Raw genomic sequence first — 15,742 nt, 5'->3', positions numbered from 1 at the left:
CCCCCCACACCCTCGGTGGACAAAGTTGTTTCAGCAGCAAATGCAGGGAGTGCAAATCGGGTACGTAGAGAGTCGGCTGAAAGATTCTACCTCAAATGGCAGCCGTTCATTTCCTTTTTCAGAGAGTTAGTCACCATCAGATGTTAGGTGGAGGGGGGCATTGGGGATTGTTTGTTGTTTCATTTGGGTTGTTGGGGGTGGATGGAAAGGTTGGAATATCAGTAACTGTTGCACATAAATTGTTGTATTGGTGTTATTCTGGAAAATTGTGAAGAAAATAATATTTTAAAATTTGGGGGTATGGGTTGGACGGCGGCAGATATTTTTTGGATACTTTATGAATCTGGTTGAATATTTTACACGTTTGTAAACTGAAAATTTGAATAAAAATATACTTTAAATGTGCAGAAACCTGAATCTTTCCATGCATCTAATATTGCACTAAACTCTGTAAGTTGAATTCACTTGTGCAAAGCAGAATTTCAACAGAAACCTCTTCTTATTCCAGTATATACATTTCCCAAAGCTGTCACTAGCGAGCAGGATTCACTTGGAACTGTTGAGAGGGAATCAGTTGTTCTGAAGCGTTGCTGTACATCACAATAACAGGCTGGGGGAAGAAAGGAATAGAAATATATAGAATTTGAAAGGTTTTAGTGCACATTAAGCCAGCCAATTGATCAGGGCTCAGCCACCTCTCCAACACCATTGAATCCCTGCCACTTCCCCTTTTCATAGAATCATGGAATTTACAGGCTGAAGGAGGCCATTCAGCCCATCGAGTCTGCACTGGACCTTGGAAAGAGCACCCTACTTAAGCCCATGTCTCCACCCTATCCCTGTAACCCAGTATCCCCACCAACCTTTTGTTTTTGGACACTAACAGGCAATTTAGCATTGGTCTATGCACCTAAACTGCACATCTTTGGACTGTGGGAAGAAACCGAAGCACCCGGAGGAAACCCACACAGACATGGGAGAGTGTGCAAACACCACAGAGACAGTCAACCCGAGGCCAGATTGAATCTGGGACCCTGGAGCCGTGAGGCAGCGGTGCTAACTTGCCACCCTTTTCTTTCGCTCCATTCCCCTGCTTTCATTCTCTCAACTATTTATCCAAATTACAATTAGAATCTATCATGAATTCTGCTTCCAGCATTAACCCTAAACGCTCACTTCATTTTTCTGATGGTGTATGTTACTCGATTTTAAAAATAAATACCTTTAGAGTACCCAATTCATTTTTTCCAATTAAGTGGCAATTTAGCGTGGCCAATCCATCTACCCTGCACATCTCTGGGTCGTGGGAGCGAAACCCACGCAAACACGGGGAGAATGTGCAAACTCCACACGGACAGAGGCGGATTGAACCTGGGACCTCGGTGCCGTGAGGCAGCTGTGCTAACCACTGTGCCACCGTGCTGCCTCTTGTTACTCGTTTGGAAATTATTTGCCCTTTTCACTTTAGCAAAGTCTCAAGTCATTTTGAACATTTACTCAAAATGTCCTCATAACCTCTCATGTGACATTAATTAAAGAGCTCACAGGTAGCCTCGCGAGCCCGCTCCACCATTCAGTACTATCGTGGGTGATCTTATTATGGCCTCAACTCCACCGTCTTGCCAAATTCTCCATAACCCTTCATCCCATTACTAGCTAAAATATGTCCAACTCCTCCTCAAATTTACTCACTGCCCCAGCATCCACCGCAATATGGGACAGTGAATTCCATAGATTCCCCTCATCTCTGTTTTAAATTTGCTACCCCTTATTCTGAGACTATTATCTTTCTTTCAAGAATGCCCCACAAGAGGAAGCATCCACTCCATGTCTACTTTATCCATACCTTTTATCACCTTGTCCAACCTCAATTCGATCTCTCTTCATTTTTCTAAACATTAGGGAGCATCGGCCTAAACTGCTTAATCCCTCTTCATAAGACAAACTCCTGATCTCTGGAATCAATCCAGTGAACCTCCTCTGAACTGCCTTCAATGCCATTACATCTTTCCTCAAATAAGGGGATGTACAATACTCCAGGTGCGGCCTCACAATGCCTTGTATAGTTGCAAAAACACTTCCTTACCTTTATACTCTATTCCTTTAGCTATAAATGCCAACATTACATTTGCTTTATTGCCTGCTGTACCTTCATGCTAGTTTTCCGCGACTCATGCACGGGTTGACCCAGATCCCACTGCAACGATGTCTCTCCCCATTTAGATAATAAGTTGGTGTTCCATTTTCCTGACCAAAATGGATGACCTCACACTTATCCACATTCAACTCCATCTGCCACATTTTGGTCCACTCTCCTAACCTATCTCTATCCATTTGCAAGGTTCTTATTTCCTCATTGCAACTTACTGTCCCACCTATTTTAGTGTCATCTGCAAACTATAGAACCTTCTTTCCCTGTATCCAAGTCTTTAACATATATTGTAAATAGTTGGGGCCCAAACCCAACCCTGTGGCGCCCCACTAGTTGCATCTTGCTATCCAGAAAAAGACCCATTTATTTAAACTCTTGTCCTCTGACCATCAGCCAGCCTTCTAACCAAGCTAATAAATTACCTCTAACCCCATGTGATCTAAACTTGTGTATTAATAGTCTGTGCGGCACCTAATCAAATGGCTTCCGGAAGTCCATATCAGGACCTCCTTGTCCACTTGGCTTGTTACATCTTCAAAGAACTCTAGCAAGTTAGTCAAACATGCTTTACCCTTCATAAAACCATGCTGACTTTGATGGATAGCATTTTGACTTTCCAAATGTCCTGATGTTACTTCCTTAATAATGGATTCCAACAATTTCCCAACAACAAATGTTAAACTAACTGGTCTGTAATTTCCTACATTCTGCCTCCCTCTCTTTTTGAATAAGATTGAATAAACTCAGAAATAATGTTCCCGATGGTGGGGGAGTCCAGAACTATGGGTCATAGTTTGAGGATAAGGGGTAAACCTTTGGGACTGAAGTGAGGAGAAATTTCTTCACCCAAAGAGTGGTGAATCAATGGAATTCACTACCACAAAAAGTAGTTGAGGTCAAAACAATTGTATAATTCCAAGAAGCAATTATATACAGCTCTTGGGGCGAACGGAATCAAGGGATATGGGGGAAAGATGGGATCGGGGTATTGAACTTGACGATCAACCATGATCAAAATAAATGGTGGAACAGGCTTGAAAGGCCGAGTGGCCTCCTCCTGCTTCTATTGTCTATGTATGTTTCTCTATGTATGAATAGCAAATCTGTTTTAGAGATGCTGATCCTAAGACATTCCTGTTCTTCAAAATCAATTCCTGAGATCATTGACCTGAATGTGGCTATGGCCTCAGTTTAACATCTGGGCCGGGATTCTCCCCTACCCAGCGGGGCGGGGGTCCCGGCGTAGCGGAGTGGCGCCAACCACTCCGGCGTGGGGCCTCCCCAAATGTGCGGAATTCTCTGCACCTTTGGGGGCTAGGATCGCGCCGGAGTGGTTGGCGCCACGCCGACTGGCACCAACACCGGCGCCAACGGCCTTTGACGCTCGCCGCTCGGCGTCGGGGCTGGCCGAAAGACCTTCGCGGTTCGCGCATGTGCTGGTGCTTCAGCGGCCGCTGAAGTCACTACCGGCGCATGCAGGGTGGAGGGGGTCTCTTCCGCCTCCGCCATGGTTGAGGCCGTGGCGGCAGCGGAAGGAAAAGAATGCCCCCACGGCACTGGCCCGCCCGCCGATCGGTGGGCCCCGATCGCGGGCCAGGCCACCGTGGGGGCACCCCCCGGGGTCCGATCGCCCTGCACCCCCCCCCCCCCCGGACCCCGGTGGCCCACTCATGCCGCCAATCCTGCCGCCACCAGAGGTGGTTGAAATCACGGCGGCGGGATTGGCCTCTCGGCGGCGGAACTTCGGCCCATCGCAGGCCGGAGAATCGCCGCAGGGGGTCGCCGATCAGTGCGGAGGGCACACCGATCGGCGCGATTCCCGCCCCCGCCAATTCCCGGGTGGTGAAGAATTCCGGCCACTGTGGGGGCGGGATTTTCGCCGGCCCCGGGCGATTCTCCGACCCTGCGGGTGGTGGGAGAATTTCGCCCCTGATCTGAAATTCCAGCACCAATAACAATGTAGCACTAACCCTCTCTCCAAACACTGGGAGATATTCACCATGAATTCATGTTCAAATCTTTGATTTGGAACTGGATCCACAGAGCGCCGAGTTAGCTGAAGGTTATAGCTGGATTCTGGCTGGAATACTGGGAATATTAAAGGAATGTTGGGGCAGAGCAGGCTTAGAATAAGTGGGGGAAAAAACGAACAGGAAGGGGACAAGCAAAAGGAGAAGAACAGATCACTTCATTTCTGATCGTCCAGGCCAAAGGTTTGTGTGTGGGTAACCTTTTATAGTTGAAGCTTTGGTTGGGTTAACCTTGTTGAATCCACAGCACTTCCTTTTCGCTTAACTGCTAACTTATGGAAATGCTGGACTGAGGACAGACAATAAAAAACAGTTTTAATTGTTCCTGCTGTGTTAGAAGTGGCAGAAACACATTGCCTTCTTAGTCTATGTCCTGCCTGACCTAATTTATGTCCTGCCTGACCTGTTCCATTGACTTTTGTAGGGTGGGTTTTGACACAAGTGTCTAACCTGTCAGTGCCCAGCAGTTTCCATTGTTGCACATATGGTTTTCTAAAATGGGAAAGAGAACTAATATACAAGTGAATGTACAGACGGCAATATTCTTGATTTAACTTACCACTGGTGAAGCACAGCAGCAATTCATAGCTTGACAATTGAAGCTTGAAACTGTAATGGATATTGCTGCATCGAGCAGGGTTAGCACTATAAGAATGGCCACATATGCAATCGAACCCTGCAAAGTGTTGAAGGTAGAAAAATTAAATTGGACAGAAAACATTTTAAAATGTTGCTTATAAAAGTCTCAGTATCAATAGAATTTAACACTCACTGTATTATTACATTCAGGGGAATAATAACAAAGACGTGGAGATAGAAGGGTCGTAAAATAGATTATTATAGCTGGCAAGCAGGAAATGGCACTGATGATGTTCATCGATAAGCAACCTCTGATCTGGAAGTTAGAAAAATTAATGAGAAAACACAGAAGGAGAAAATGTCCAATTATCTCATTCAGGCTACTCCTATTATAATAAAAACAAAGTACCACGGATTCTGAAAGTTCTGTAGGAGGGTCAAAACATTGGGCGAGGTTCTCTGGTCTTTCCGCAGCATGTTTCTTGGTGGAGGGGAGGCGGCCATTCTGAGCAAGATCTCGCCGCTGTCAATGGAATTTCCCATTGAATCCGCCCCATGTCATTGGGAAACTGAGGCACCCTCAATTACGATGCGAGAGCGATAATTAAAAGGCTTTAATCTACAGAGAACTGTACAGCATCCGAGAGAAGTGTGCTCACCACATGGAGCCTTATCCTATACACCGTTTCCTGGGGGCGTAGTCAGAGGCGGAGTCCCCCAGGGTTCCAAGCATCTTAAAGGGGCATGGTATTAAAGGTCAGGTACCGTTTACAGCAGTTATTAATACATCACAGAAACCCACGGTGGGGGCGCACCGTCAGCGGAACAGAAGATCCCAGCAGCATGGTCAGCCAGCAGATCTCACCCGTCAACTCACTTTCTCTCCACAGATGCTGCCAGACGTACTGAGTTTATCCGACATTTTCTGTTTTTACTACTCTGACTCTAGTCTATGGGAAATTGACCCATATCACTGAATCTATATAAACCTATTCAATTCCATACTCCAGGAAGAATGTCCAAGGGTTTGGAAAAGGTGCAGCAGAGATTTGGTGCCAGGGATGGGGAATTTAAGGGCTGCGCTGGCATTTAACAGTTTTGCACTGCTCTCCTAGAGTTCCTGAAGGCTGCTCAACAATCCTTTAGTGTTTGTCAGTGCTCTCAAAAGTGGGAATAGTGACGGGAGTCCCTTGACGACAGGCATTCCATGCCCAATCAAAGAACACCGCTGACAGCGGGGACTGGTGATAGTGGGGGTGCTGGAGGGTGGAAGGGGAGGGGTGGGGGAGGGGTGGGGTGACAACGACACCAAAAATAACCCACTGCACTAGTCTCTGACCTACACATGACGCTCTCTCTGATCCTCCCTATCCGCATACACTTTGAGGTTCCCCACAAAAGGAAGTCAGGGGCCCCACTCTTCTCTAATTAGTGCTGAGATCAACACTGCAGAAACTAAATTCCACCTTGTAACCTCCCTCCGTCAGCGATACAGCTAACAGTCAGTCTTTAATTTTGCTCAATGCTGGTATAAATAAAACATAAGATCAAAAGAAAAGGAGCAAGAGGAGGCCATATGGCCACTCTCGCTTGCTGCATCCTGATGTGTTGGGTAAGCTGGGTCTACGAGGTGTATGTTTACTGAAGTGGTGAGAGAGACAGGCTTCCAACACTTGAAGAAATGCAACTCGATTTTATTGAACACTTAACTATAATACATACTTTAACTGTGGGTTGACACGATGCTGACTTGACTGGAAACCTGAGGCTAACCTGACCAGACTATCTTACTACCACATGGTGTATGTTCTAGTTGCTGCTCACGAGCTCTGACTGTCTCAGAGGCTGGATCCCGAGAGAGCGGGAAAACTAGTGCCCTCTGGCTTTATAGTGGCCGTGTCCTGTCTGGTGATTGGCTGCTGTGTTCTGTGTGATCACTGGTCATCCTGTGTGTCAATCACTGCCTGCCTGCACACCATCATATACCTGGATGTATATTATGACACATCCGACTTTTCTGCACAACTTTAATCATAGGACACACAGTATTGAAGAAGGTCATTTAAACTATCAGGTCTATACTGGCTCATTCAAATACCATGGGCTGGATTCTCAGATCCCGAAGCCGAAATCTCATTCGGCGACGGGGCGGAGAATCTCCGATGACAACAGAATCAAGGGCGGTGCCACTTTCACGCTGCTCCACCCCTGAAAAGCAGTGTATTCTCAGGATACACCGCACGACGTATCCACGACCTCAGGCCACTGCCCGAGTCCCGCCCCGCGATGCTCCGTTCCCGACCAGCCGAGTTCCCGACGGCGTGGGTTACATGTGGTCTCACCCGTGAGGAACTCAGCGTGGCAGTTGCGGACTCAGTCCAACAAACGCCACAGTCGGGAGAGGGCCGACCCACAGGCAGCAGGGGGACATTAATCAGGGCTGGGGGCACTGTCGTGGGGCAGTCCGGGGTGTGTGAGCAGGCCAAAAGGGGAACTATTTTTGCGGGCCGGATGCACGGGCTGCATCGGCAATATAACACAGCATAGCCGTTGCAGGCCGCCGCCGTGCGCATGCGCGACCACGGACCCGGCAATGTTCCGGGCCATATCGGCAGCTAGAGCTAGGAGTTCTACGTTCCCTGGCTGCTAGCGCCCCCCTCCATCTCCCACCGGAGCAGGGAATCGGTGGCCGCTTTGCACCAGTTTTCCTGGCGTAAAACACCACCGTTTTCACGCCAGCATGGGGACTTAGTCTCCCAAATGGAGAATCCAACCCCATGCACCTAAGTCCCAATTTTGGGCTGTTTTCCCATTTCCCTCTAATATGTTTTGCTTCACGTAATTATCAAATTCCATTTTGAAAGCAATGATTGAATCTGTAAATATAAGCCTATCAGGCAGTGAATTCCAAAACCTAAAACATATTGCATAAAAAATATTCTTCTCGTGTTGTCTCCGGTTTCTTTGACAATCACTTTGAATCTGTACCCTGAGCTTAGTGAGGAAACTAACCTCAAGATTTCATTCACTCTAAATTCACGTTACTTATTTCATAATGTAAGTGTACAGCATAGAACAATTGTACTCAAGTGATATCGGAGGCAGTTTAATGTATACTTCTTCAGGCAGTTTTAGAGGTAAGAATTGTTACATTCAGGAAAGACAAATGAGACCATTTATATTTATTCACCCAGTTTATTAGCTCTCCCAACAGAAGATTTAATTATATTTTAATAGTTAATAATAATTAAAATTATCTTTATTGTCACAAGTAGGCTTACATTAACACTGCAATGAAGTTACTGTGAAAAGCCCCGAGTCGCCACATTCCGGCGCCTGTTCGGGTACACAGAGGAAGAATTCAGAATGTCCAAATTACCTAACGAGCACGTCTTTCGGGACTTGTGGGATGAAACTGGAGCACCCGGAGGAAACCCACGCAGACACGGGGAGAATGTGCAGACTCCACACAGACACTGACCCAAGCCGGGAATCTAACCTGGGACCTTGGAGCTGTGAAGCAACAGTGCTACCCACTGTGCTACACTGTTGTTGCCCATGCCCAATAACAGTTGTTATGCAAAGTTATATTTCTACATTCATGACAGATGTCAAGGATACGAGAGTTTGATTTTCCAAGTGCAGCATTTGTGTGTAGCTTAGTGCCCCGACAGGTCTGCAGACTGATGATTCCAATGTTACGTATTTAAGCATAAGGAAAGTTTAAGGCGTATCCCACTGCCATGGTTAGATTCTACATTATTACAGCTGGAAAGGGGGAATTGCTATAGATGGTTGTGGTTCCCTGATCCACAAATAAACACTGTACACAACAAGAAAATATAGAAGGAGATAAAGGTAACTCTGCCCATCAAACCCAATCCTTCTCCACGTTATACACAATCTAGTATATTTTTAAAAGAATGATTTACCATTCAGGTAATCTGCTGAACTTTTGTCGACTTTGAAATGAATTGACAAAGCTGATGAGGATAAGTAGTCAAAATGAAATGATTAAAACTGTCAACAGGTAATTGTGTCAATTGTTGGAGGGAGGAATATTGAAGGCAAAGATGGTGAAATGGTGCCAACACATCAAAAGTAATGTGATTTATTGGAGGTAATGATATCTTCCTAGACCAACAAATCAGTGCAGGGCTGATTGATGATATTGAATGGATTGGTTGAGAAATACAACTCTGATTATTTCAATAAATGTGTTAACAGAGATTGCAGTGAAATTACAGTAACCCAATGTTACCAATTTCACCACGCAAATTCGGAAACCCATATATAGTTAGTTTCAGAATAAGGTGCTGGTGATTTTTCCCCATCAATTAAATTGTTTCCCTAGCACTGGATGGCTTTAACAGCTCAGATTTGTTATAGACTGAGTTTGGTTTTATTTTGATTTATGTTCCATTTATAAGGCTGACTTGAATAATATCAGACCCCAGAATCCTTTCTGTCAACCCATGATTAGATAGACAGACACCAAGCACCTTGGCAATGCACAACTGTTATAATGCGATTTGAGATGGCAAATAGTGGAAGGTGATGCTGAATTGACTGTGTGAGGAAGACCTGCTGGAGCAGCTCTGGGCTGGGAGAGGAGTTGCAGTTTGAATCAGCTATCCAGTCAAGAAAAGTTTGGAGGCTGAAAAAGCAGTCTTGTTCGGTAGTCTTGGATTTTCACAGCAGTGTGGTATGGGTTTCCGAAGTTGCGTGGTATGCCTTATTAAAGCAACAGTAGCTTTTCTTTGGGGTAATATTACTGGATTTTTACAGTTCAACATCTATAAGGCATTATTTGCTTGGAGGGTGTTTACTTTTGGATCTGACCAAAATATTTGGTGGGAATATTTTAACAGTGTAACTGTAAACTTGTGTGCTTAGGTTTTCTTTTGTTGCTAAAAAAAACCCATGAATTAAAATATTTTAAATCCCAATACGGGTGGCACGGTAGCACAGTGGTTAGCACCGTTGCTTCATAGCACCAGGGTCCCGGATTCGATACCCAGCTTGGGTCACTGTCTGTGCGGAGTCTGCACATTCTCCCTGTGTCTGCGTGGGTTGCCTCCGGGTGCTCCAGTTTTCCTCCCACAGGTTCCGAAAAACATGCTATTAAGTGAATTGGACATTCTGAATTCTCCCTCTGTATACCTGAACAGGAGCCGGAGTGTGGCGACTAGGGGCTTTTCACAGTAACTTCATTGCAGTGTTAATGTAAGCCTAGTTATGACAATAATAAAGATTATTATTACTGGATTTTGTACGGCTGAGATTAATACGTTTTCTTCTTGTTATCAGAATAGAAAAATGGTATGGTCCTGTAAACCAAGTTTCCCTCTGGGATTTGGTTTGTTCCACAATTAACATCTGCTGTGGTCGTAATAATAACTTCACAGTACTGCAGAATGAAAGTACAAACTTCTTTCACCCTGCCCATATAAAACATGCAGGAAAATATGATAATTTTTCTACCCAAGTGTAATACTGGTGGTGTGGATAGCCTTGTAGAAACTTCCGTTCACCAAAGTGGCAAACAGTAAGTATCTCTGCGCTAAGCCCAATTGCAGTAAGCAAATGATTTCCTTGATGGAGATTCCAGATTGGGGTGGTGTATTCCTGCTAATTTTTCTTTTCACCTTATGGGGACATCCTGGCCTTTCTGACTCAATCCATCTTAGCTGATGCAATTACCTATCAGTGTTCATTCATGGAGTAAAAACTTGTTGGTGGAAGGGATTGGGCACGCTAGGGACAGGGGCAAGGAGGGTTTTGGAAACCAACCGGCAAGGCAAAACGGGAGACAACAATTAATACTGTCCCCATCAAACACTCCCATGGAAGATAGAGCAGGAGCCAGCTCCAGAATGCCCTGTTAAACACATTGAAGTACTGTGTAGTTTAGAAGCGTTACCCTTTTTGCCATCAGAAATAATTATGTTCATCTTCTATATGGCTGCATCTCTACCTTGGGTCAAGAAGTGGAAGTGTATCACCTCACCTCTTCCAAGTGCATAAGTGTCAACATTGATGCAATTCAATCCAAGAGTGAAATGCTGAAGGGGTGGATTTTTACACACTGCACTCTCATTCCATTATTCTATTCTACTGTTCATTCTGTGCAAACTAAAATAACAGGGATATAATGCGACAATATCTAGTAACAAGATTTTCTTGTTTGTCATCTTGAGCCGAGATACTAATTTCAAATCAGCCACATGAAAATGGTATTTTGAGCAAGGACTTACCAGAGGAACAGTTGGTTCCCTCTCAACAGCTACCGCAAGTGACCCTGCAATAATAAACTGAAAAAGGCATCTCAATTCAGAAAGCAAATTGGAAGAATTCAATAGTAATTGAAATATAGGGTTTTTATAAACTCTTCTCCCCAAAACATTGGTTCCATATACCCCCTGCCTGTCTGATTTCTTATTCCAAAAGCTACTATTATTGTTTGAAGCTGGAAAGAGAATGAATGAAGAAAGTTTGATGGAACTATAGGGTGGGGAGCAAGACAGTTCAGATCAACATTTATTTGTTTTGTATCTTCACACATTAATTTTCCCTTTGAGAAACAAAATCTTGAGGTGTTAGAGAGATGAGCAGGCTGATTGTCACCCTGTTAGAGACTCAGGCTGAGGTACTTGAATATTTTGCTAAAATATTTGATAAATGAATGATAAAAGTGTTGGATGATGATCCATCTCAGCAATGTGGAGGAGCAGAGAGATCTTCGGGTCTATGTTCATAAATCTTTGAAAGTTGCCACTCAAGTGGATAGAACTGTGAAGAAGGCCTATGGTGTGCTAGTGTTCATTAGCAGAGGGATTGAATTTAAGAGCCGTGAGGTGATGATCCAGCTGTACAAAGCCTTGATAAGGCCACATTTGGAGTACTGTCTGCAGTTCTGGTTGCCGGAATGAGGCAACTTGGGGCTTTTCACAGTAACTTCATTTGAAGCCTACATGTGACAATAAGCAATTTTCATTTTCGTTTCATTTTGGGAAGGATGTGGAAGCTTTGGAAAATGTGCAAAGGAGATTTACCAGGATGTTGCCTGGAATGGAGAGTAGGTCTTATGAGGAAAGGTTGAGGGTCCTCGGCCTTTTCTCATTAGAACGGGGAAGGATGAGGGGGCGACTTGATGGCGATTTAGAAGATGATCAGGGGAATAGAGTAGACAGTCAGAGACTTTTTCCTCGGGTGGAACAAACCATTACAAGGGGACCTAAACTTAAGCGGAATGGTGGAAGATATAAGGGGGATATCAGAGGTTGGTTCTTTACCCAGAGAGTAGTGGGGCATGGAATGCACTGCCTGTGGAAGTAGTTGAGTCGGAAACATTAGGGACCTTCAAGCGGCTATTGGATAGGTACATGGATTACGGTAGAATGATGGGGTGTAGATTAATTTTTTCTTAATCGAGGACAAATGTTTGGCACAACATCGTGGGCCGAAGGGCCTGTTCTGTGCTCTATTTTCTATGTTCCTTCTGAGGTCCCCACCATCTCAGATACCAGTCTTCACAAAATTTGAGTCACCCCGTTGATATCAAGAAATGACTGAATGATTTGTTTATTGTCACGTGTAGTGAGGTACAGTGAAAAGTATTTTTCTGTGGACAGTTCAGACAGATCATTCTATACATAAAAGAACATAGGGCAAACATAAATACACAATGTAAATACATAGGCAATGAAATTGTGTGAAGCATACAGGAGTGCAGTACTACTCAGCAGAGAAGACGTGTGAAGAGATCAGATCAGTCCATAAGACGGTTGCTTAGAAGACTAGTGGTTCGCAGCATGATTTGCCAATTTTTATACTCAATGCCCTGACTGATGAAGGCAAGCAAGCCGTATGACTTCTACACTACCGTCTCCACCTGCGTTGCCACTTTCAGTGATCTGTGGACGTGTACATCCAGATCCCTCTGCTTATCAATACTTCTAAGGGTTCTGCCATTTGCAGCTGCTTCTTCAATGATCTTCTCTCCAACATAATGGTCAGAAGTGGAGATGTTCACTGATAATTGTGTTTTGCTCATTACCATTCACAATTCCTCAGATACTGGTAAAGTCTCTGCTCTAACACAGTCAGATCTAGACAACGTACAATCGCTTATAAATGGGAGACAGCATTCATGCCAGGCCAATGAGTATCTTCAACAAGAAAGAGTCGGACCTTCCTTTGACATTCAACAACTTTACCATTACCATTGTTGCAAGTATCTAGTCCGTGCTTCATGTCAATATTTTAGAGGCAATGTTTAGTTCTGGGAAGATTATTGTTGTGAAGGTAGGGTAACTAAATATCACTTATTGTCACAAGTGGACTTCAATGAAGTTATGTGAAAAGCCCCTGGTTGCCACATTCCGGCGCCTGTTCGGGGAGGCTGGTACGGGAAAATGCTGGGCTTTAGAGATTTCCAGAACATCTAAAAGAAAAAGTCAATTCAGACGGTTACCCATGTTTGTTTAATAGATTCAAAATAGAAGAGAGGGAGCCATAAACAAAAGAGAGGACTACTCAGCTGGTGAATCGGGGACATGATGTATACATTGAACAAAACAAACAAAGAACAAAGAAAAGTACAACACCGGAACAGGCCCTTCGGTCCTCCATGCCTGTGCCGACCATGCTGCCTGTCTAAACTAAAATCTTCTACACTTCCGGGGTCCGTATCCCTCTATTCCCATCCTATTCATGCATTTGTCAAGATGCCCCTTAAATGTCACTATCGTATCTGCTTCCACCAACTCCCCCAGCAGCGAGTTCTAGGCACCCACTACCCTCTGTATAAAAAAAAAGTTGCCCAGTACATCTCCTCTAAACCTTGCCCCTTGCACCTTAAAACCTATGCCCTCTAGTAATTGACCCCAATACCCTGGGAAAAAGTCTCTGACAATCCACTTGCAAAGAAGTTCAATTCAGAGAGATGTTTTGTGTTGGAAGTTAGACCTAAAGTAATTATTCTTTTATGAGATACGGCGTTGCTGGGAGGACAAGGCATCCACGGCTGATGAGGAATGTCAAGGACAGCATAAAGGCTAAACAAAAACAGACAAAGTGGCGAGGTTTAGTGGGAAACCAGAGGATTGGCAAGCCTTTAAAAGCAAGCAGAGGACAACTCAAAAAGCAATAAGGGGGGAGAAGATGAAGTACAGGTGCAAGCTAGCTAGTAATATAAAGGAAGATAGGAAGAGATTTTTTCAATCTATAAAAGATAAGAGAGAGGCAAAAATAGACATTGGACAACTAGAAAATGTGGCTGGAGAAGTAATAATAGGAAAGAAAGAAATGGCATCGGAACGGAATAGTAACTTTGCATCAGTCTTCACGGTGGAAGACACCAGTGGGATGCCAGAGCTCCAGGAGAATCAGGGGGCAGAGGTGAATGCAGTGACCATTACTAAGGAAAAGGTTCTGGGGAAACTGAAAGGTCTGAAGGTGGATAAGTCACCTGGACCGGATGGACTACACCCCAGGATCCTAAAAGAGATAGCTGAGGAAATTGTGGCGGCATTAATGATGATCTTTCAGGAATCACTGGGGGCAGGAAGAGACCCAGAGGATTGGAAGGTGGCTAATGTAACACCACTGTTTAAGAAGGGAGGGAGGCAGAAGACTGGAAATTATGGGCCGGTTTGCCTGACTTCGGTCATTGGTAAGATTTTACAGTCTGTTATTAGAGATGAGATCGCAAAGCACTTGGAAGTGCATGGTAAAATAGGACTGAGTCAGCATGGCTTTGTCAAAGGGAGGTCGTGCCTGACAAATCTGTTAGAGTTTGTTGAGGAGGTAACAAGCAAGTTAGACAAAGGAGAACCAGTGGACGTAATTTATTTAGATTTCCAGAAGGCCTTTGACAAGGTGCCGCATAAGATATTGTTAAATAAGTTAAGAGCTCATGGTGTTCAGGGTAAGATCCTGGCATGGATAGAAGATTGGCTGACTGGCAGAAGGCAAAGAGTGGGGATAAAGGGGTATTTTTCAGGATGGCAGCCGGTGACTAGTGGTGTGCCTCAGGGGTCTGTGCTGGGACCACAACCTTTCATAATATACATTAATGATCTGGAAGAAGGAACTGAAGGCACTGTTGCTAAGTTGGCAGATGATACAAGATCTGTGGAGGGACAGGTAGTATTGAGGAAGCTAGGGGGCTGCAGAAGGACTTGGACAAGCTAGGAGAGTGGGCAATGAAGTGGCAAATGAAATACAATGTGGAAAAGTGTGAGGTTATGCACTTTGGAAGGAGAAATCTCTGCATAGACTATTTTCTCAATGGGGAAATGCTTCGGAAAGCAGAAGCACAAAGGGACTTGGGAATCCTTGTTCACAATTCTCTGAAGGTTAATCTGCAGGTTCAGTCGGCAGTTAAGAAGGCAAATGTAATGTTAGCATTCATGTCAAGAGGACTAGAATACAAAACCAGGAATGTACTTCTGAGGTTGTATAGGGCTCTGGTCAGACCGCATTTGGAGTATTGTGAGCAGTTTTGGGCCCCGTATCTAAGGAAGGATGTGCTGGCCTTTGAGAGGGTCCAGAGGAGGTTCACAAGAATGATCCCTGGAATGAAGAACTTGTCGTATGAGCAACGTTTGAGGACTCTGGGTCTGTACTTGTTGGAGTTTAGAAGGATGAGAGGGGATCTTATTGAAACGCACAAGATACTGCGAGGCCCGGATAGAGTGGACATGGAGAGGATGTTTCCACTTGTAGGAAAAACTGGAACCAGAGGACACCGTCTCAGATAAAAGGGACGATTCTTTAAAACAGAGATGAGGAGGAATTTCTTCAGCCGGAGGGTGGTGAATCTGTGGAACTCTTTGCCACAGAAGGCTGCGGAGGCCAATTCACTGAGTGTCTTTAAGACAGATAGATTGGTTATTGATTAATAAGGGGATCAGGGGTTATGGGGAGAAGGCAGGAGAATGGGGATGAGAAAATATGAGCCATGATTGAATGGCGG

At 44.7% G+C, this 15,742-nt stretch overlaps 1 protein-coding gene across 1 annotated transcript in view; it reads right to left on the bottom strand.

The window, feature by feature from the left end:
• Positions 1-322: 322 nt before the first annotated feature.
• LOC119976392 (membrane-spanning 4-domains subfamily A member 4A-like) overlaps positions 323-15,742 on the bottom strand; it is a 36,738-nt gene continuing 21,318 nt past the window's right edge. The window contains exons 4-7 of the mRNA XM_038816905.1: positions 11,019-11,075; positions 4,955-5,077; positions 4,742-4,858; positions 323-610 (exon numbers count right to left, since the gene is read on the bottom strand). Coding sequence (XP_038672833.1) covers positions 533-610; positions 4,742-4,858; positions 4,955-5,077; positions 11,019-11,075 — 375 coding nt within the window. The 3' untranslated portion in view covers positions 323-532. The remainder of the gene's footprint in view (positions 611-4,741; positions 4,859-4,954; positions 5,078-11,018; positions 11,076-15,742) is intronic.

The sequence above is a fragment of the Scyliorhinus canicula genome, chromosome 13 (assembly GCF_902713615.1).
Source record: "Scyliorhinus canicula chromosome 13, sScyCan1.1, whole genome shotgun sequence".
Taxonomy (NCBI): Eukaryota; Metazoa; Chordata; class Chondrichthyes; order Carcharhiniformes; family Scyliorhinidae; genus Scyliorhinus; species Scyliorhinus canicula.
This window is presented reverse-complemented; position numbering and strand designations above follow the sequence as displayed.